The 23,553-nt window shown below is 40.6% G+C and overlaps 1 protein-coding gene across 1 annotated transcript in view; it reads left to right on the top strand.

The window, feature by feature from the left end:
* SPOCK1 (SPARC (osteonectin), cwcv and kazal like domains proteoglycan 1) overlaps positions 1-23,553 on the top strand; it is a 288,927-nt gene that overhangs the window by 190,772 nt on the left and 74,602 nt on the right. The window contains exon 5 of the mRNA XM_065690170.1: positions 4,959-5,091. Coding sequence (XP_065546242.1) covers positions 4,959-5,091 — 133 coding nt within the window. The remainder of the gene's footprint in view (positions 1-4,958; positions 5,092-23,553) is intronic.

Here is a 23,553-nt window from a genome sequence, read left to right as displayed (position 1 = left end):
AGGGCTTGACTGATAAGTAGCTGTATGTGCCGCATGGCGTTCAGTTTAGTTGCCTGGAGCAAGCTGCTCTTAGTGGACGGTGTCCCTGCTTGTGGCAGGGGGTTGGAACTGAATGAGCTTTAAGGTCCCTTCCAGCCCAAACCATTCTGTGGTTCCATGGGTTTGGCAAACTGTTGCTGAATCAAAGGCACAGCCCCCCGCACCCCGCAAGCAGTCTCAGTGCCAGGAGCTGGTGCTCGCAGCCAGCAGCAACCCTGCTCCAGCAGCCAGGTGGCACCAGGCTCAGTGATTAGCATCCCTGGGGCTGCCACAGCTGCGCATCACAGCTCTCATTAGGGCTCAGCTTCTGGCTCCTCAGGGTGTACCTGGAAGCCTTTAAATCTTGGGTGGAGCCACTCTTCCTGTAGCTTCTGAGCTCCCATTCAACTGCCAAAGCTTTGTGCTTGGAAGGCCTGTGTGGAAGTGCAGACTGTGCCGAGCTTGCATGTATGGTCCTAGCATCTGGCTGGTGGCATCTGGAAACCCTGCTGTGTTCTCCGTGCTCCTGAGCAAGCACAGCAGATGTAGTCTCCCCGTATTTTCACAGCATGTGGTAAGTAGTATGTCTGTGCAATGAGTAATGAAGCTGAGGCAGTGCACGTTCTCCCTGCGTGGATGTGCGAATGTTTTAAACCTCTGCGATTTCTTTGTTCATTAAAACGTTAAAGAGGCTGACTTCTGTAAGAAAGACTTAACTGTGCCTTAAATCTCACACCTTTTCCTGCATTGATTCTCCAGTCTGGAAAGCAAAAGCAAGCGGACGTCACTTATAACTCTAAATACTTGAATAAGATATTCATGTCTATTTGCTTCTGGAATATTGAAAATAGGTGGCCCTTTTATCAGTGTAGCAGACTTTTACCCCAGTGGGGAGTTTCTGGTTGGTTCTTTCTGCACAGTTGTTATTTTCTAATGATTTGTAGCAGATCTGTTCAAATCTGAGTCTTAAAGCAGGATTAAAGTAGGATAAATTGTCAGGAGAGAGAACAAAAAAGGCCTAATTTGCTTTGGCCTGGCTTGCTCCTGATATATTTATTCTAAAACAAGATGATTAGCATAGTAAAACACGTTCCCAGACTATGTGAATGTGCACTTCCATTGAGAAGGGATTTGCTGGCTGCTTATGGCAGCCAATATTCTTGCCTAGGTTTTAATTTGTTTGTTTGGATGTTTGATGTGTTGTTAGGGGTTATAGGATTGAAAAGCTTCCAAAAGTCTTACCCAGCTTCTCAAAAATACCAATCCAGACAAATATGTTTACTTTTCAGAAATAAATGTTCTCTCTTTGGCAAATAGGTGCTTACCTGTATTTTTGGCAGGCGTTTGGAATTTGGGTATCCAGTTAAAACTTTCAGCTATTGCTCACTTGGCCAAGCTGACAGAAATCAGTTTTGACTCACTTCAAAGGCCTTTTGCACTATTGCTGCTGACAAAACCATAGCTGCAAAAGAATATATTCATTTTAGAAACCCAGATTGGTTCTTGGAACCAAAATGGCTCCTGTGCTGTGCTGCTAATCACATCACACATGCAGAAGTCAGGGCTGCTGCGTGTTCTTGCAGCAATCCCCTGCCTTGATACACACGTTATATGAAATACACACTTTATATTCTAAATTGCAGACTTTTTAATAGAATAAAATGCTTTGAGATGTGCTCCACTGTGAATTGTTCTTGTCGTTAAATATGGATCTCTTTGGAGAATAAATTCCCTTTCATTAGCAAAAGAAGATCCTAAAAGGGGGATGGGGATAATGTTTCCTTCAGCATCTGTGAGACACTGCAAATTGAGCTCAGGTGAATTCATTATAGTTCCTAGTTAAGGGTTGGGCTCTGCTTTTACACACCTGGCTGGCTGATGGCTTCAAGGCAGCTGCAGTGAGAACAGAACTCAGGCCTGAGGCTGTGCATGCTCTTTTTCCTCTCAGTAAAGTGATGGAAAGGGCTACCAGGCTTGATGAGCTGTGGAAATGGCTTGAAATGGACGAATTAAATTGCTTTCCCTTTATCTTTTTAAGGTGATGATGGGAATGTGGAAAACATTATTAGCTGTAGAAGAGCCTTCCAGTAGAAACTGGCTTTGCAATATGATTCTTGAAGAGACCAATGCAGGTCCCTTCAAGATCTTTCTTACAGAAATTAAGTGGGAGGTGTATTGTAAGGCTGTGCAGACTAGGACAAGCAGCCACATTCAGAGTAGACTTTTAAGATTATAGTGTTAAATGCCTGAATGCAGTTTGGTCCAGGAGTGCTGTACAATGTATTGCATATTTGCCACTTAGAGCCTCATGATCCTGTGTTTTTCTTTTCAGGCATCAGTTGAGCTAAGAACTTCAATCTACATTTAATTTTGGTGAGGTGTTTCTTAGTTCAGTCGCTCATCTCCATCCTGCATGTTTTGTGGCTAATGGCTTTGATGACAATGGCACTAAATTATACACTTCTAGTATTTCTTAGCTGTTTTTTTTCCTATAACTAGGACTAAAACTTTCTTCTTAACAATTTTACACAGAGAAAAGAGTATGTCTTTTGAGGTTATGGAAATCAAAGTCGAAAAAGGTAAAAAAGTCCTTGTGCTGTGACGCATCCTTCTGCAGTCTCCAAAGCAGAAGCACAGCACCTTTCATAGATCTTTCAGCCTCTGTTTATCAGTATCTACAGTACTGCATTAAACATTGTTTTGATACTTAGCTTGTGCATTTCTACAAGTATAGGCCTATAAGTATTGAATGAGGAAATTTCTTGTCAAGAAGAAAAGACAAAACTGCCTGTATCCAAATGGAGCATAAGAGAATCATATTTTAGTAACAAAGCATTGTTGGAGGTAAGGAGGCTCTAGGAAAGTCACTCTGGAAAATTTAAGTGGCTTGTGCAGCCCCAGTGTAAGAGAGCACATCTGCAGAGTGGTCTTTGGGGTTCAGAGACAAACAACAACCCATCTGCAGCATTTAGCATGTGGTGTAACAGTAACTCTGCAAGGCAGAATGCATCTGAAAGAGGAAAAGCTGCTCTGTGCATTAAGAAAACTTCTTCAAAATAACAAGGAAATTTAGTCTTAAATACTGGGCTTCTATTTTCATAGTTTATGATAGTATCATGATTAGGTTCCTTCTGTGGACACAAGTTTCTTAATAGTGCTATTCATCACTGACAAAGGTTAGACTTGAAGAAAACTAGAACTGAGATGAAAGAATAGACTTTTTATTATGTTAGCAGCTGAATATGTCATTACATCAGAGTCAGTATTGTGTGGCAAATTGCAAGCTGTAGTGAAATTGCTCTAAAAAATATCTGTATATGTTTTTCTCAAACTCTGATGAAGTCATTCAGCAGCACATTGAAATGTATTTCTAGCTGAACTGTTATATCCGATCTTTTTCTACTGTGGCAAAAGAACAGATGGCAGTTATTTTCCTTAGTCTCCAGCAAACCTGATGCGATGCCTTCCCTTGTAAAGCCTTTCAAGTGAAAAACAGTTACACGTGGCCGAAATGAATCTGCATTGTAACATTGACTTGTGGTTTCTAAAGCAAACTTTTAATCAGCTTGAAACAGTAGGCTGGTGATAATTACTTAATGTGTATCAGTCAACTAGATCATTATGACAGGAAAATGAGCTATTAATCAGAATCAAGTGCACATGTTTTGCAGTAAGTTTTCAGAGCAGATGTCTTTTCATAGACATTTTTAATGGAATAATTGAGTGGTCCATGACTTGAGGACAACTGCAGTCACTCCCATGGTACAGAGGCACTTGTGGATTTGGAGATGCTTCTTGTTGCTTTATAGCATTCCTGGGGGGACTGTGATTGATCTGAGAATAACAGCTGTTCCGTAGCTGGCATGTGGAGAGGGCTGCGGCATGTGCCGTGACAAAGTTGTTTTATATGTTTTTATAGGCATAATATAAATTGCGATGTTTTTCAAAGGGTTTTGTTTTAAAATTGTCACTACCTTAACAGTAACTTGGTAACTTGGAGGAGGCCTGGTGGAAATGTCTCTAAATACAACCTGATGTAACATTACTTGCCTGCTTCACCAGGAACGCTGCGTACTTCAACAAAATATTCTTAAGTGCAGTCAATTGTAGTTATAAATCAAAATGAAGCTGCCAAGTATTGTAAATCTAAGACTGCCTACCAATTTATGACTTTTTAGACTGCCTGCTTGTCGTGGTTTGAACCCAACCACAAACCTCTTTTACTCACTCCCCCCCTTCTTGCCCTCCCCCTGCTCCTGGAGGGACGGAGAGGAGAATCAAAAAGAATGCAACTCCCACGGGTTGAGATAAGAACAGTTTAGTAACTAAGGTATAACACAAATGACTGCTGCTACCACCAATAATAATAATGCTAAAGGAAATAACAAGAGGAAAGAATACAACACCTCAGCACCAGCCGACCAATAACTCGCCCCACTCCCCCCAGCTGAGCACCAACCGATACCTCCTCCAACCCTGCAGTCCCACCAGCCCTTCCGGGGTAACTCCCCGTTACATCCTGGGCATGACGTGCTGTGGTATGGAATACCTCTTTGGTCAGTTTGGGTCAGGTGTCCTGTCTCTGCTTCCTCCCAGCCTCCCCTCCTCCCTGGCAGAGCATGAGGCTCAGAAAGTCCTTGGCCAGACCAAACATTTGAGCAGCAACTGAAAACATCGGCGTTATCACCACTGTTCCAAGGCCAAAAGATCAAAACACAGCACTGCACTAGCTACTAAGAAGGAGAAAAATGACTGCTGCTGCTCAACCCAGAACACTGCTCTACTGTGCCATATTATAGAAGCATTCTTAAGAGCTGTATTTTATTTACAAGCTTTTAATTAAAGCTCTGAAAATCTGGCTTTGCCTTATTCAGGGAAGCTTTTTTCCTTCTGTTTTATACAAGCATGTTCAAGTAAACCTGGTGTCTCTTATTTTACAGCCTTCGACAAAAGAAAGGGAACTTGGCTCAGAAGCACTGGGCTGGACCAGCTAACATAGCCAAGTGCAAGCCTTGCCCCATGACGCATGGCAGCGCTGTCTGTGGATCTGATGGACACACGTACACTACAAAGGTGAGTTCTGCTGGTGACCCGGTCAGTAGTGATGATCCAGGCTGTAGTATGAAGATGAAATAGCTGTCATTAACAGGTGGCATTAAAGAACAGTTCTACTTCAGTTTGGGAATATGTTTGTGCAAAAAGTGCTGATAAATGTAGGTTTGTGCATATTTGAGAAACAGCAATTCGGAATGACACATCAGAATCTTATGACTTTCATGATTCATGTTTCTCTAAATAGCTTGTTCTTGCTAATGAAGTGAAACGCTTTCAGTATTGATGATACAACAGAGAATTCATTTGATCAGATGGGCTTGTTCAGACGAGAGGATTTTGGGATAGTTCCTGTTTTTAAGGTTTGGTCTCCAAATGCTGTAATAACTTGGCAGTATCGTTGTTCTGTGGTAGTTTTGTCAGGGTTTTAATTCATTTTTTTCCCAGGCTGCATGGATAACGTATTACAGTTCATTTAAACCACAGTTTTAATAGGCTTGTGTGCCAGATGTAGCATGTATGGTACCAGCAAAAAAGTCACATAACCCAGGGGGATAAATTGGCTTGTTGTTATATTGGAAAATATGATCACCTTAGGGCTTGATTCAATAAAAGAAACTTGACTTCACAGCCATTCGGCAGTCCGGATCTCCCATTAGCAAATAAAGCCTTTCATGTCTCAGATACATGTGCAAAAGCAGCATTTTAGGCACTGGAAGTTATGTTTAGGTGGTACCCCTAAGGTTTTCTTCTCTTCCTGATGCAAGGTAAGGCTTGACAGCCAGTAAAACTATCCCTTAAAATCAGAAAATACACTCCATGCCCAAAGAAATAAAAATCCAGGAAAAGAAATAATCAAGGGAAAAGAAAATCTCTGCTGTAATGTTAACAGTGATGATGATATTGCAGCTACATTATGTTCTCAGCTGAGCAGCCTTGAATTCCCCATCCATTAACAGACACAGTATTAAAATGCTGCCATGGCTAATTCATTTCAGCCTCTCTTCTATTCTGGCTGAAGGATTTCCATGGCCAAAGGAGCAAATCAGCAGAAATTCTCTCATCCTTGCACATACAGGCTGCAGAAAAAGGGCTCTAGGTTGCCTGTTACACAAGCCACTCTTTAATACTCTCTAGGAGTATGTAACGCAGTAATTTAGCATTGGTATTTAGGATTAAAATTGGGCTCATTTTGAAAACAACTTTTTTGTCTCAGCACTTGGGAGTATGTAAGACTCTGTAGTAAATAGCTTTCGTTGCATATTCTGGCATCGTACTGAGCTCAGTTCTGTGCAACTTCCCTGCATCTGTTAGTTCTGGGTCTTCTTTTTTGACCTTCTGTATTTCTTACCCTAAGACTCAGATGCTTTTCATAAGAAATTCTGCCAGTGTCATTAATTTGCCAAACTATTGTGACTACCAATATAAGCTTGACAACTATAATTAAGACATCAAACGATTCCTGTTCCTGACATGCTTGACTATCAAAGACACACCACCCAGTTGTCTCTGTTTAAAGGAGCCTTTTGAAAGATTCATTCAGAAGACACTTGTCTCATCTTCATTTATTGTGTGTTTAATTATCAATTCCTCTTTTCCTGGCAATTGAAAACTGCAGCATGTTGTTGGTCTCTCAAGTGTAGCAACTTCTTTTCCACAATTTTTTTCCATGTTCTCCATCACTGCCTGGGGATGAAGAGGGTTTTGTTGCTTTCCGAGTACTGTTCTGCAGGAGCAATTACTTGTCATATTGTGTATTTGTAGTTGCTTTTTCTAAAGCCTTCTTTTGACTGAAGGCTCCTCCGGTGTCATGATGATTGCCAATCTTTCCGTAGCATCCAGTCCTAGCAAGTGGATACATGTCTGATTAACCTTTATGGAATCTCAGAGAGATGCTTATAGCAATGGCATTACTGTTTTCTGTACAGAGTACATTGTAAATCTCAGAGTATGTAACCTGTAGACCATCATTGTCTCTACAACTTCTTCTAAAAGCTCTGCTTCATTGATGCCTGCCCCAGAAGACAGATTTTGGTAAATGAGCTGAAAATACTTTAGAGCATTAAAACTAAATGGTATATTTTAATGTCCTAACAAATAACATTTTTATGGTCAGTAACGATATTGGGTTTGTGGTATCTTTTATAAACAGAATAAACTGCTTCCCTCAAATTCACTGGCAGTTTTCACCAGTTGCTATAATCCCTCTTTCTTGCCCTTAAGTCACTAAAATCAAAGCTTTTCTTTGGCAGTTCTCTTTCACATGCAGTGCTGTTGACGTATATTATTTCTGGCACTGCACTGGTGGCACGACGTGGTATTGACTGTGAAAATGCAAGAAGGTGGACATTTGAGTGTGGGCACTGCTTTGCATCATCTATATGTATGTATTCATACCTGGCTCTGCATCAGGTATTCCTGCAAAGCCCATAAACAAAAAATGGAGGGTGGTCACTGTATTTCAATGGAAAAAGCCTTCTGAAATGGTACATTGGCTATCTACTCACACGGGCAGCGTGCGCATACACCCCAGCATTTTGATCCAGCCTGCCTCAGTTTGATTTTTGCCTTTTCCTGCCAGCACAACAGGGGGTTTGGGCTTACAGTTCATGACCTGGCAGAGCACCTTCAAAGCATTTCACTAATGACTGGAGGCTACCATTCAACACTGTGAATAATGTCTGTACCAGGGATTGCTCTTAACATGTTTTGAACTGTTAGAGGTAAAAATGAATGAAAAGGGTATAGCAGAAGTATGATTGACTGTGGTAAAATGCAGCTGAAACTTGGGTGTCAATAAATGCAGCGAAATTCACATTAAGAGAAAACAACCATATATACACATCTCAAGCTCTTATTTAGCTACTTGATCTCGGAATAATTCTGGCTGTTTCTTGGAAGACATGGTAGACCTAGAGGCGAGAAACTAGACAGAGTGACCCAACCCAAAGCCCTCAATAATACAAGGGTCATAGGGAAAAATACGAAATGTGAAATGTAAACTATAAGCCACCATTTAAGCTTACTGGTTGATATAGAGGCTCAGATTTTTAACATCGTCTTTTGGTTGCACCAAATACATAGAAGCTTTCAGGCTCTCAACTATATTATTGAGGACTAGTCAAAGGAATAGTTTTCTCTTTCTTTGAAAAAGAAATCTTCCATTGAGAAATATTTAAAGGTATTTGTTTCCAGCACAAAGGTAAATGGAAAAATGCTGAAAATGATGAGAACTCCATACCCAGAGCTTGTGCTACAAGGGATTTGAAAGTGTCACCTAAACTATCACAGTAAGAGACACAACATACTGAGTACTTTGATGGATCTTGAATTGAGTCAGCTTCATATGTGAGAGTTGTACTGCTTGAAAAATCTCAATCCCAATCCTTAAGCATTAAACATTTCTGGTTCTTCTTCTGAAGTGTCTTCAAAAGTTGTCTCCGTTGTTGACTTGAGTTGTTTCATTTGCTTCCCACAAGTGCTGATGTTGAAGGGGATGAAGATGTTTGACTGTGGTGTGCAGTGGGGTTTTTATTCTTGTTTGGTTTTCCAGATGACAAACTAATTCTCTGAGCGACAAGATTTTTCAGTCACACCAATAATTCAGTGCTTGTGCTTGACAAAATCTGAACACAGATGTGGCCTTTATCTACTCAGTCCTCATACTGTTGCCAGCAACTGTTCCTGGCATTTTTTGGTTTACTTTCACAATTCAGTTATATTTCTGGAAACCTTAAAAAGTCTCTATCACCCTTTCCCGTTATCTTTGCACTCTATGGGCTTTAGGTTTGCACTGACTCTCTAGCCACTGCTTGAAATGCAAATGTTTTTAAATGCCCACGTTCTCTGTCATATAATAAGACTTCATGAAAAAGAAATGGCTGTTTCCTGAGCATAACAGCTCTGTTTAATACTCTGACAATACAAAGCACCTCCATAGTCTATTGCAATCTGAGTTTTCAAAGCTCTTTAAAGTACTAATGAATTAAGCTTATGAAGTAAGTAAGCCCTGGGAAGAGCACTCTGTAATTAGTTAATGTTTTTGTCGGCAACACATTAAGATCTCTGTAGCTGTCAGTTTTACAGGAAGTTTAATTAAGCTATTTAATAAAGCAATTACCTGAACATGGTGACGACTGCACTTAAATAATCAGAAAATGAAAATAAGGATGATCTTAAATTCTGAAACATACCACCTCAATGACTAATAGTCCTTTCAAAGATGGAAAGGTACATTGGTATAATTATTATGCTTCTAATTAGGTACATTGTTGTTCTGCAAAGTTTAATTAAATCATTGCAAACTAATTAAGGCCATGATCATGTCTCTTTTTGTCTGAAAAGGGAAAATTGCCTCCTATTGTCATAACATTAGGTAACAAGTTTGATATTGAGGGATGTGCAAAAGAAATAATTTTCCTGACAGTCTTGAAATGAGAGGGAAAATAATGACTGAAATAATGACACTAGTAGTTAAATGTGTGCAATGTGAGTGCTGCTGCATGTAATTAGAAGGAATCTGTATTGAGAAGCACAGTTAATGAGGATTTGTTAAAAGTGTCCAAGTGTTGAGTATTTAGTACAGCATGGTTTGGTTATCCATAATCCAATCATTGGCTGGATTACCTGTCCTTTTGGTGCGAGTTGCTGTCATCCAGCTGTGGTTTTGCACAGCTTTCCCTGGCTGTGGTTGGTCAAAAGCATGACTTAGTCTTTACTGATGGAAAGCAAGATACAAAGCAGAGGCTTAGAAAGCGTTAAGAGCTGTCCTGCCCTCAGTTAGATGAAGAGTTGGATTAAATTCTGTATTAACTTTCATCTTTGGTTTGGTTTCATAAGGGGAAATTAAGGAAATCATTGCAAGAGGGTATGGCGTGGAGAGTAAGACAGGGAAGATTAAGACAAGGTAGGATATGGTTAAAGAAATCCGTGGAGAAGAAAATTAAGTCATCCTCGTGCATTTGCTCCTTGCACAAAGTTTAAAGATTGTTGATTGGGTGTGCAGGAATGAATTAGTTTCTCCTCTCCCCCTCCTCTTTTTCTTCATCTTCTTATTTTGATGTATGAATTCTTAGTTTTAATCTATGAATTTGACTCTTTGCTCCGAGTTCAAAGTCTAGGCCTGACAGTCTATCATGGCTCGAACCTGTACGTGGTAGATCTGTTACACTACCCAGTTCTTCCATGACCTGTGTTGTGATGCTGAGCAAGTTGCATTTTCCTCATTCATAGTTTGGAAAGATCGGGACTCTTTCCTTTAGTAAAATACTGGGAGAGCTACTCTGAAGTCATGATGAAAAAAGCTTACATGATTTGGGGGGGGGGGGGGGGGGTGATGTTGTCTTTCATCTGTGTTAAATGTGTTTATATAAGCAATGACATCACCATTGGTAAGTTTCCTGGAGTTTTCTGGCCAAGCTGGTCAGGATTTTTAATGGAATATTCAAATATCTTTGTGTGGAAATCAAGAGGGGTCTTGGGATGTGACTCTTCTGATGGATTTTTCTGTGGGAAAATTATTTTACGTCCTTGTTACTACTTCCTCATATCAGCAGCAGGAATATTCATTCCTATTTCAACATTCATTCCTATTTCGTTATAATTCATTTTGTTGCAGTGGGTTTCTTAACTGTAGTGATACATCTGGCATGATGCTTTCAGCATCACTGGCTTCATTCTCAGAAACAACAACAGGGGAACCCCACAGGACTATGGGAGAACTAGAATTTCCCTAATTTCAAGTACCTTTGTAGATCACTCATTTGACTTGGGCACATCTGGCTATTGTATTCCCAACAAGGTAGATGTTTCCTCAGCCTGTACTCTGGGCCAGTGAGACTTGAGTCCTATAGTTAAAAAGCTGTGTGAAACTGGTTTTGCCTAATCAAGCTGGAAGTAATAAACATTGGCAAAACACAGAGCTCTGTACTCTGCCAGCCACAGCTACACATTATATTTGAATTGAAGCATGAGGTGTGAGCAATGTTATTTGATGAAGTGCTGTTTATCCTAAAGACGTCCTGTTGTTGATATATTTTTCTCTCAGTGAATGAGCAGAGAATAAGGAATAAGGTAGATCTTGATTCTTGTGTAGCTGGTAACCCATGCTAACTTCTTAAGATACGTATATCTAAAGGGTTTCTTTGCATATGCTCAAAGAACAGTATCTTTTGTTCAATCAATGGACTCAAAAAATTGCTTTTTTGTCTCCTATGCTCATTCCAGTGCTGCTTTCTAGGGGTGTTTTGGCTACAAATAATCCAGGACAAAGATCTGTGCTTTCCCCGGTTAGAGTAACCTTTGTTAAATTCTGAGGGCACTGGGAAATCCAGCTTTTGAACTCTGGCCAAATAACCAGAGAATTCAGCAAATTTCTGAGCTTCTTTACAAATTCCATTAACTTTTATCTTGAACTGGAGAAGCTTTTGCTTTTCAGTGGTGTGAGAAAGTAAATTCAAAGTCCCGAACAACATTCTATCGATTTCATATCCTAACTGGGAAAAACCTGACTTAGGTAACCACTGATCTGTATGTTGTGGCTACTTCTGTGACAGCTTCCAAGCTAAACCCCATGAATTTATACAAGTTTGTAAGATTTTTTTTTTTCACCTGGCATAATATGAATTGTGAGAACAGCCAGAATAGAGGCTTCCGCAGTGAATCAACAGGTAGAGGTAAAAACAAGAACGCTGGGCAGTTTTTACAGGGTAAGGGCTGCTTTGTCATATTGCCAGGTTTGAGACTGCATGCATTAATGAGAAATTGCTAGGGCCCAAAGCATGATATACTTCTTTCAGAGACTGGTTGTTGCTGTCCCTTTAGTCTTCGGAGAAGGAGTCTCCATTAACACAGTTGTGCAAACAGGGATTGGAGAAAAAAAATGCAAACTGACAAAAAAAACCCCACCAAGAAATCATTTTAATCCCATGGGGAATCCTTTCATACAGAAGATGTTGATTTTGTGGGAAACTGGCTATTTAAAACTCTGTGAAAGCCACTGGCCAGTGCTGGAAACAGAAGGGGGTTGCTTTGGTTCTGCTGGAGCTGGTGTGATCTCTTGCATACATAAAAGCAGGACAGAGAAATACTGAAGGCATTCTGGGGACAGAGTTAGGTGGATCACAACCTAGTTTTGTTCCTCTTTGGTGTGATTTTCTTAAAGAGAAATCAGTTAAAGTTCCTACTGCTTTGATTTCTGCTAAAGCAAGTGAGCAAAAGGCCCTGGCAGAAAGCAAAACTTATCCAAAGTTGTACCTCCAAGTTTTAGCAATTGTGGGATAAGCAAGTTGGTCTAATTGGGGTATAGCAATGTTTGTCTCTCTTCTCTAGCCCTGCCTAGCCGGGAAAGGATATTTTTAGGTTGTTTCTCCATGTTTTAGCAGTGCTCAGTCCAAACCAATTTGGCTTTGCACTGACTGGGCTCTTTGTGATTAACATATTTTGTCAGCTTCAGAATCCGTATTTTTCTCTTTAATTCCAGAATCTAGTGTTTTACCACAGTTAAGGCTTGTCAGAGTTGAATGCTTTAATTATTAAGTTAAGCCCCCAGAATGTGGGGGAAATTGAGATAAAATGTCTCTATTAGGTGTGTTGCTGCAAGTGGTAATGCATTCTTCCTATTAGTTTGGTAACTTGAGTACAGAGAAAACACAGTTTAAACTCCCTAATAAAGACTTCTCACTGTGTAGCTGCAGCAGTGATGCATAAATACCTTGCTGGGAAATGCAGTGTAAGAACCTGTGCAGAATTAAATAACCTCCAGGTCTCCAGCAAATGTGCACCATCACTGGGCGACGGGAAGAGGTGAAGTTTCAGGCAACATAAAGTTGCTCCTCTCACACTGAAGCTCTTTACAAGCCAGTTGTCCCAAATGGCTCAAATAACATTCACAGAGCTCTGTAAAGCAACTGAAAGAGCTCATCTTCTCGGAGCAGTGCAGAATTTTGTGGTAGTTATACTGACTTTCAGCAGTACTCCCACAGGATAATAAAGTCTAAGTCAAACAAAAGTAATACAGTCTTGTGGGGTTTATGTTTGGGTTTTATTGCATTCATTTGAATTGAGTAGATTCCATTTCTAAGATTCACTTAAATGTATCTTCCTTAAATTGGGTATATTCATTTCATGTTTACCCACTAAAAGTCTGTAGTAATTAGACCTGATGTATGATAATGAAGTTCCTCACATTTACATGTCAGCTGCTGCCAGATTACCCCCCCCCCCCCAAAAAAAAAAGCGCCACCTTTGAAATGGGGGGTGAGTTAAACACATCTGAAACATTCTTTGCCAAGGTATTGGCAAATAGCAATAAATACCGTGTGATTTTTCTAATAGCAATCTGTAACCATATTTTAAGCATGCTAAAATAGTTTTAATGTAGATTCCTGTTTCATTCTGGTTTTGGTGTTTTGTGGGAGTTCTGTTTTGGGGGGGGGGTCTTTTAGGCTTTTTTTTGGGGGGGGGGTTGTTGGTTGGGGGTGTGGGTTTTTTTAAGAGGGGAACTGACTTTCTTTCCATAGCAGAGACCAGTGCTGAAGAAGAGCAGCACATTGCAGGAAATGTTTGCTCCCTGTGCCTTTCTGATTTACCCACATATACTTCTTATGGAAAGAAGAAATGTTTAGAATGTCACTGATTTTTCTCCTTCCCATTTAGGGATTTCTAACTGTTGAAGGCAATGTTTTTATTTGGGCACACAAGTAACTCCTGCCAGTGATTACAAGTCTGAATACATAACACTCTCACTGTTGGCTGCTCAGTATTCCAAAAACACAGAAAAACAACCTAGGGAGTGTTCTTAAATTTATGTGCTGAAGTCTTGCTGAATTAAATGAGACCACATCTCATCAGCGTCTTGAAAACTGAAGTTATGTGCCCATCTTCAGGCTGGAAGACATAGGCCTATCAGCCACGTTTTGCACCGTGAGCTAACATCTTGGTTAGATGTCCAGATCACTCCAAAAGTTGTTGGGTTTTTTGTTTGCTTTGGGGATATTTCTGGTGTTGGTTACTCTGTAGCTGAGGTGCTGGAGCAGGTTTCCCAAGGAAGCTGTGAATTAGTTGTGGCAGCGTTTTAAGGTCAGGTTGGATAGAGTCTTGGGTGACATGGTTTAGCATGTGCCGTCCCTGCCCATGACAGGGGAGTTGGAACTTGATGATCTTAAAATCCTTTACAACCCTAACTATTCTATGATTCTATGAAGCGCATCCCCAGCAATGACTTGCTTGGGCACATTACCCCAAAGGAGAGAACATTCGATGCTGCTATAAGAAAAGCATAACTTGTGCTTTTTGCTTTTCACATGTGTGGAAGAAGCCAGTACTGAATGACAGATGATGTACTTTATTAATAAAGCTTCTACATTAAAATTGCAGCAGGTGCACAGGGAGAAAGGAGAAGCAGTGAGTAGACTGAGTTGTGTACTTTGAATTACTGTGTCAGTAATGATGGATGGAGCAAAGAATGGAATTTGACCTGTCACGTTATGCTTATGAGGCTGTGAGCCTAAAGGCATTTGTAATTGGCTTCAGCCAGCAATGTTAATGAAGGTGGATTGGAAAATTAGATTATTTGAATGATACAGGCTGTTTTACATTTTAGCATTCAAAAGAAAAGGCTAGAAACTCAAAGGGACTGAAGCCATAAGGCTTGTTCTTTGTAAACTACCTCTTGTCTCTGTATAATAGCGCAGGCAAAGGAATACTTTTGAGATAACAAGTCCATACCATGTAGAATAGGAGTTATTTAAAATGATTCTGTGGGGCAGTTTTTAAACAGTGTGTGGGAGGTGCAATGTGCATGGTTTCCACGAACAATAATGGGATTTATGTGTGTATCTTCTTTATATTGTGCATAATGCTCAAATGTGCCCCTGTAGTATAGCTAGACTAGAAAATGCATCTTGGGGTTGACATTACACAATGAGTTGTCAGTGTGGCATGAAGTGCACAAGTGAACACTTTTCTTGTGTTTTAAAAACTGTGTGCAGTATAGATGTACAACTAAGTTGGGTTTTGAATACCCCTGCATCATATTAAATGTGTTTAGTTGGTGTTGGAAAGAAATCACATTGATATTATATGCATCATACTGAAGAGATATTGTGATATTACAGGTAGAACAATATGCATGTTTCTGAGTGAAAGCATTTCATTAGAAAATGTCAGTTTAAGCTCAGTGTTTTCAGCAAAATCACTGCTCTGAGCTTGCACTCAGACTAAGGCAAAATTTGGAGCAGAATCTGCCTGGGCTCTCAAAATATCCATACCTGGGGTTGTCACCCAGCTGGAACCTGCTCAGTGGTAACTTGCAGGTTGATGGTTCTTCCTGGGCAGACAGGGAGTGCCTGGGGGGGGGGGGGAGGGTTGGGTTTTTTCTGTTGGTTTGGGATTTGTTTTTTGCAGGAGAGAGTTTGGGATGTAGAGAGGACCTGGGAACGTTGCAGTGATCAACTGCAGAGGGTGCAGCAGGTGGTTTGGAACCGATGGTCTTGGGATAGAGTCTGTGGGAAGGAAAAATAGGCATGCTGAGAATATTATAGTGGGGCTGCGAAGATACAGGGGATATGAGTTCATAGAGAAACTTGGCTTATTTTCACTGTTTGCAGAACAACTTACACATACTGGGTCTGCGCCCAGTCACTGGCAATTAGATGATGCAAGTGGAATTAATTTTATTCACTGAGGGTTTTCTTCCCAAAGGTAATAACTGCACAAAACAGAAAGGGAGATCTCAGCTAGTTACATTCCCCTCATCTGTCATATTTTCATCATAAACGGAGGAAAGCAGAGAAGAAAGTTTAACATAGAGGGAGTTATACCCATTAATTTCTGTTTCCATATGCTTTGGACTGTTCTCTGACGGTGTATACCTTTACCCATTTGAATGTGTTTCAGCTAGAAATATGTAGGAAGAAAGGACTGCAGTCAAAAATACATTCTTCTACTTTGCTATAGTGTAATCCTAGTAAAAGATAATGGTATATATTTTGTTCCACATGTAGGACAGTGGAGGATATTTTCTTGTTAATGCAAGTTTTGTCTTGCCATTGTAGTTAACTGTTCATACTGAGAAAAGAATAGAAGTGGGTCATTTTAGGTCTAGCCAGCTATACTCACTTTTTCTTGTAGGAGATTCTGATGAAAAGGCAGGGAAATACAGGAGAAAGGGAAGTTTCCTAGTTTAGATTTCAGTAATGCTGGTTGATTGAGCAGACATCTCAAAAATCTTTTAGTAACCTGCATTGTCACATCAAAAAAAGACTTTTTTAAGATGAGTGTTATGGTGGGGAGGGAATGTCAAAATGTCATTTAAAGAAAAGTTTTCTCATGTAGCATGGACAGGGTAAAGAGCCTTTAAAAACTTCAGCAGTTGGATGGAGATGGTGATGGCTTTCTTCAGTCAGTGACGAAGACGCAGCACTGTGTTCATTTGCATTTCATGAGATGAGTGAGTTCAAGAATGCAAATAGAAAAGCAGAGGCTTTTTAAGGGGAGAGGGAAGAGACAGCTTGAATAACAGTGCCAATTCTTATGTAGGATAGAAAAGACAGGAAAACCTTGTAGGACACAGATCTAATTTGGGGTTCTGCCCAGCCTTCTTGCAGAGTTCACCCCGCAGGACCTCTGCAAATAGATCTTGTGTCCTGGGGCAGTACATGGCAGCAGCATGCAAATCCTCCCCATTTGATTGCATGTCTTCTGCAGATTACATCCACCCTGTGTGAGCTCTGGGGTGGTGAGCTGGAACTGCTGATGGGGCTCACTCAGCCAGGGGAAGTTTCTTTTTGTCCTATTCTTGTTTATCTGTCTGCAGAATGTGGTTCTTGGAAATTAGCCTGTGGTCTAATATTGTGTTAATTCCTAGCATTTCTTTCCTTACAGACATATGATCACATCATGTAATGCCTCTTCTCTGCCACCATGTACTGTTTTGGCTGTAGGTGAATCTTTGGTTTTGATTTTCTGTATTATATTTGGGTAAGTGAAGTGTTAGATTGGCCCAGCTAACTGGAGAGATGAAATCTGGCTCTTATTTAGCTAATGAGCAGCTGTGTCCTCTTCTCACGTGTGATGAATTGTGTCTTTTCCACAGCTTTCTCACACCTCCCTAGTTTAGGATGACGCAGCATAATGTCTGTAAACCCTATTTCTGTTATGGCTATAAAAGCTCTCCTCCATCACACTTAAGGCAGAGAACTGATTTGAAGACTTGAAGTCCATAGTTGGATTTCCAATGGCAGCTCCCTCTTCGAATCACCCAGCTGAAGTGCAGAATGCTCTCCCCTTGCAGCACAGCTCCCTTTAAAGGTCGAGGGCACTGCTTAGCACCTTAAACTTGAGCAGATGAGGATACCAAGTTCTTTGCTGTGAAGAAAGCTGCTGGGTGATCTCAATACTTGTGTAAAGTACTTCAGTAGTGGTTCAAACGAAGACCAGGTTTGTGTAACAGTTGTGCTTACTATCACAGGGCTGTGCTTGCAGCAATGTGGATGTACTGGTGTGAGTGGGGAGCCTTTGTGTCCGGGCTTGCTTGCACTTGGACTGTTGGCACACAGACAGTGCCACAAGACTGAAAATAAATAAGGAAGAAAAGGTTCTACTTTAAAATCTCAGCTTGCAAGAAAGGCAATTTCATATAAATGTTGGGCATAGATGAACCAAAGGGTAGAGAATGTTTCCAATATTGCTTCACAGGATGAGACTATTACCAAGGCTAAATTGTAGTCACTGAGATGCCTTTCATCTTCCCCCTTTGTCTTTCTAAAATGTCTTGAAGCTGGATTTAATCCTACCCTTAAATTTTAAAATTCAAGTTGTTAACAAAAAGACAATCCTCAACCTGTAGGATTTTTATCTGTGCAGACCAATGCTATTGACCCTGCTGAACAGATTTACCGTAACGCTTCAGTTTTAATATTGACCTACAGTAAAAGTAGAATTGATGATGTTTTCAGAGAGACAATGGAAAGGAAAACTGTTCTTGAATGGAGGCATTGGCAAGGGTATATATCCAGAAATGCACAGTAATGCTTATCAAAATTGAAAATACCTTTAAAAAGGCAATACGATAGGTCATACATAGTTAATTCTGTTGTGGATCTGAAAGCCTGGCTCCCATAATTACTATTCCCATTATTTTTACTCCATTACTTTCACCAGTACTTACTAGGCAAACAGGATTGCCACAATCCATCAGTGTGGTTTCTGCACACTCCTCCAATGGCTCAGAATAGACTCCTCACATCTGGTGTCACAAGTGTGTGACATTAGTTTGTCTTTTAGTGTCTTTCAGAGTGTAGTTGTGATAAAAGGTGAGGATAAATCTGAGGAGGGAGCTGATCTTTACGTATTTATAGGCAGCAATAACACATAGGAGTGAGAAGAACCTCCAGTGAAATAAATACTAAAAGGAAATGTGAAAACTACGTGTGTCCCCAGATGTTTTAAATCTAAAATGAGTTTATAATCACTCATTTTGCCTGCCAAACAAATGGCATCCACAAACCTTTAGTCATGTTTGGATATGACTTAACCAGAGGGTGGAAGCAAAGTATACTTTCAGATTCAGTGCATAGAGAACAACTTGCATGACTTCTTGACCCAGGTCATAATTAACAGCCTGTTCTTGGTTTTATGGGCAACTTTCTTCCTCATTTTGACCGAACTGAAACAGAATTGTAAATGGAAGATCACAAATAAAAACTGTTATTACTTTTTAGCTGCGTAACAAATAGAATTAATCAATGGGATTAATTATCTGTGGAAATGACATCATTACAAGGCAAAAGCAATATCTGGACTATCTATGAATCTGAAGCAGAATGTCAAAAGATATAAAACTGAACTCTGCAGAAAGTACAAAATAATTAATTTCATTCATGGGGGGTTCTTACAGGGGATTGCGGATGCACTGTTTGAAAAGCAGTGCCTTATTAAATACAAATTAGATTAGATAAAGTGCTAAAAGCCTCCTGTAGATCAAAGCTTCAACTTGTTAATGAACTTTTCCCCTCTTCACTTTAGATTTGCAAGTTATTTTAGGAATATCTTGCCTTTCACACAGATGAAATTTACTTGCTAGAAATTCCAGTTTTAAAGTCTCTGTGTTTAACATAGATAAGTCAGAGTCACCTGCCACCCGGGGGGGTTAGATGCTGTAAGATACAGCATGAAGCCTGAAGACATTTACAGATCTTATGTACCCAATTTAAATTGCAGGGAGACTGAAATGAAAGGCTGTTTCTGCTGATGTGCTGCACTAGACTGGAGTACAGTCTGCTTTGTGCTGGATGCCAAACCTGGGACCGTAGGGTATGCATCATGACCACGTTCTGCTGTGAAGTCGGTATCAAAAGCCTTTCAGTTCAAACAAACAAATAGTAGAAAATAACCAGCAAAATCCTTTGTAAGGAAAATGGAAGAGGAATGCTAGCCTGTACAGAGACCTCGCTGTATCTTCAGAACTAAAATCTGTCATCATAGAGCCTCTATAGGAGGGTTAATAGCAGAAGCGTGCTTTATTACTTAAATATATCTTGCACAGGCAACACTGAGTAAAGAAAACCCTTTTGAGTTATACAGCTCTTTGATGGGATGCCATAAGGTCTTTCATTTTAAGCCAGTAAATTCCAGAGCAGTAATTTAAAGACTACACTTTTCCTTAAATCTAAAAGCGTGTTCTAAATCTTGCTGTATTTAGTTTGAACATTTATCTGATATTCCTGATCCTTTATTTCCAGGCTGAGTTACATCACCCTCAGGCTCTCTGATGTACTGTTTGGCTGCCATAAGGTGACTTGCCTAGGAGAAGTCACTGGGGAGCAAAGAATATGGTCAACCCAGTACAAATATGGGCCTAAACAGGGTGAAGGCTTGTGCTCCCATAGGATATACCACCATGTCTGGTGGCAAGGGGTATGTCAATGCTAACATCCATAGGCAGCATACCTCGAATGGGAAGTTAGTTTTACCTGCTGTAAGCTGCCAGAATAGCACATACAATGCTTCAAGCAGTTACTTTTACCAGGCACTGGGATTGCCATTTCATCTCAACATCAGAGGTGGGGTTAGACTGTACCTTCCACAAGCGAAGGCACAGTCACCCTTTGGGGTTCTCTCATGGAAATCTTAGGATCATAGAATAGTTAGGGTTGGAAAGGACCTCAAGATCATCCAGTTCCAACCCCCCTGCCATGGGCAGGGACACCTCACACTAAACCATCCCACCCAAGGCTTCATCCAACCTGGCCTTGAACACCGCCAGGGATGGAGCACTCACAACCTCCCTGGGCAACCCATTCCAGTGCCTCACCACCCTCACAGGAAAGAATTTCCTCCTTAGATCCAATCTAAACTTCACCTGTTTAAGTTTTAACCCGTTACCCCTTGTCCTGTTACTACAGTCCCTGACAGAGTCCCTCCCCCAGTCTTGTTCTGCTTTGCTAGGATATCAGTGTTTTGATAAAGTTATCCTGTAGATGCTGGTACTTAACACAGAGGTTAGGTGGGAACACTTCAGTCTTCACAGTTGTTTGTCTACTTTCTTTTCAGCAGTGATTCTACTTGGAGATACTGAATCCAGTCTTGCAGCTCTAAGTATTCCTTCCTACTGATGCCAGAAGTTATGGGCTGCAGGTTGAGGGCAGTTAACTGTTACTGTGTTCACTTATCTATTTCTTAGGACCATATAGCATCTATAAAAAGAAAAAGAAGCTGTTCCTTGGGAAATGGAAATAGGAAATAGGGCATGTAAAGATTAATTCAAAATGCATTTATGAAGCAGGAATGTTATGAGCTCACATGGTCATACACAGACAGCTTTTGCTGTCAAATAGAGTGAGATATTAGGTTAATAAAATGAATAATACATAAATTGATGGCTGTGGCTACAGGTTAGGATTAAGCAGAAGACATCTGAATTGAATCTGCAACAGCTTTCATCTGTGCTAAAGGCTCCTAGCATCAAAAAAAATACAATAAGAGATGTTCCTTGCTCTTGCTTAATTAACACTTTCCAGTTAGCAGGAAAGGTGATCAGAATTATTGGGGCCAAAACCTGAGGCTCCAAAAGTGCCTAATCCACCACTGCAAGGGTAATGCTGTGATCCCAGACATGTTTGCCATAGATTTGCTCTCTGATGTTGAAATACAGCCTAGTGCCTGATAAGAAGTTTGTTAGGGTTTTTTTCAGTCAGCTTTCTCAGATTACTGCAATAATAGAAAGGTATGAATAATACATGGATTTAGATGATGTGATAGCTGTAATTCAGGAATGACAGGTGAAAAACTCTTGTAGATTTATAGGTGAAAGTGAATAATGTTTCTGCTATGGTGATAAATGTGGTATTATTATCTAAATTTCAACTGGTTTTCTTCTGTTTGTTGGTTCCATATATTTTTATTAGAGTAGTTTTCAGACCTGAAACAGAACTACAGAGTAGTAGGAGATCATTTGGAGCAACAGCCAGGCTAATCTGTGACTAAACAGTGATTGTATTGGTTGGAATAAATGAAATGAGAAGAATTAATCACTTATTTCCTTGGGAAACAGCCCTGCAGGAGGTTGCAACAGAATATTTACATGGTAGTCAGCAAGAGTTTCCTGGTATTTCAACCTCAAATCTTCTCACTCATTCTGGTCTTCTATTGGGAAAGCTTTGAATAAGCCTGGTGAATTCCAAATAACTATCTGCAATGGAGTTTATGAATTTCAGTTGAAATGGCTTGAAGAAAGCTTTCTCCATTATCGCTGGTTATCTCTGCATTGACACGGGGGGTGAAACCCAGTCCATCCATGTCTAAAACTTTATCATCTAATTCTTCCTCAGAGAAGATGCTGTGCAACTTCAGTATCAAATCTAGCAGTTTACCAGTAAATTGAGTGACCCACTTAAAGGTACCTTTAGAAGCAAATCTGAGATGTGAGCTGTCACTGAAACTCCACTATCTTCTTCCCTTGGGCAGAAGCTCTCACGACGAAGCATATGCTGTGCTCTGAGGGTGGCAGATTACTCTGTGGGATTTATTGCTTTGTTAATATGCTCAAGACATCGTCTTTCACTCCTGTGTGAGCTGAGAGCACTCCCTGGGTTTTTATGTCCCTTGTTCATCTCTGACTCCCTCATTTTACAACTTTGGCTTGGGGCTGTATCCTGGGTTTGGGAGGAGAATCATTTGCCACCTCCCAGAATATGATATTCTCTAAGCCTTGTGTTTCCTCTGTATGAACAGTCATTTCCCTGCTTCTCCTCAGCACCAGGATACTACTGTTGGAGATGTAAAACGCGTATTTTGATTTCACAGGCTCTTCTTATGCATTCAGCTTTTTTGTATAGTGACTTTTGTTGCATCTCTGTATCCATGATTTTTGGAAAGGTGAAGAGAAAGGAATGGTTCTTTCCTATCCCTTCTTTCCTCTTATCATCTGATCCCCTTGTTTTTGTGCTGTTCCCCCTTATCTTCAACGGAGAGCTGCTCTGTCTCCATAGATGGAGCTCTCTGCACAGGCACTGCCCCTGCCTCTTGAGAGCTGCACTAAGCAGACAGTCACTTTCCTTGGTGCTAAACTCACTTAAAATCATCACCACCTCTATCCTAACTTTCTTTCGACTTTATCCTGGTGCGCAAGACACTGCCATGATATCAATCCATTTTCTAATACAGGCTTTGATGTAATAATAACCAAATACCCTCCTTGTTCCTGAGCATCATCTTTGTTTTGGGAGCTGAGAGAAGACAGTGGGATGAGCTGAGCAGTCACACATCATTACACAGAGGATATGGTGTGGATATAAAAAGCAACAATGTGTGCAGGGAAAACAGTTTCTTTAGCATATCCGGGAGGCTGGGAAGGAAAGCCAGTTGTATAATGCATGTTAGGTGCCCTTGCTGCTGATCATGAATTTAGTCTTGATCTTGGCAAATCAGTCACTCTTAGAGAGTGACAAGGAAATGCAGCACTGGTGACAGGCTGTATTGTGACTATACTTAAGGTCTTGGCTAGAGCACAGTGCTAGTGCAGAACACAGGCTCAAGGCCTCACTAGACAGGCACTCTTGTCAGGGGCAGTCGCGACAATCTAATCTTTCTTAAACTAAATGTTTTTCTGCCCATGTTGTTGTGCAAATCAGTCATGTTCCCTTGGTTTCCAACCATCAGCCCACTGCTTGGGGGATAGATTTCCTTGGTGATCCCATGTACAGGGCTGCTGTTGACTTCTGCACACGGCTGTCATCCTTCAGCATCATTCTGATGCACAGTTCACCCGCTCTCATTTCATTTTTAAACCAAATGATCCAGATCCCGTCCCCTCCCCAGAACCTTGATGAGTGGAACCCTCCCTGCTGAGATGAGGCAACAGAGACATGAGGAAAATTCCTAAGGGCAATGAGTGTTTATCCATAGGGCCAGTCAGGCTGTGTTCAGAATGAGAAGGGACTAATGCCTTCCCTGAGGGATAGAGACCAGTAATCACTGCCTTAT

Source organism: Lathamus discolor, chromosome 10 (assembly GCF_037157495.1).
Source record: "Lathamus discolor isolate bLatDis1 chromosome 10, bLatDis1.hap1, whole genome shotgun sequence".
Classification (NCBI taxonomy): Eukaryota; Metazoa; Chordata; class Aves; order Psittaciformes; family Psittacidae; genus Lathamus; species Lathamus discolor.
This window is presented reverse-complemented; position numbering and strand designations above follow the sequence as displayed.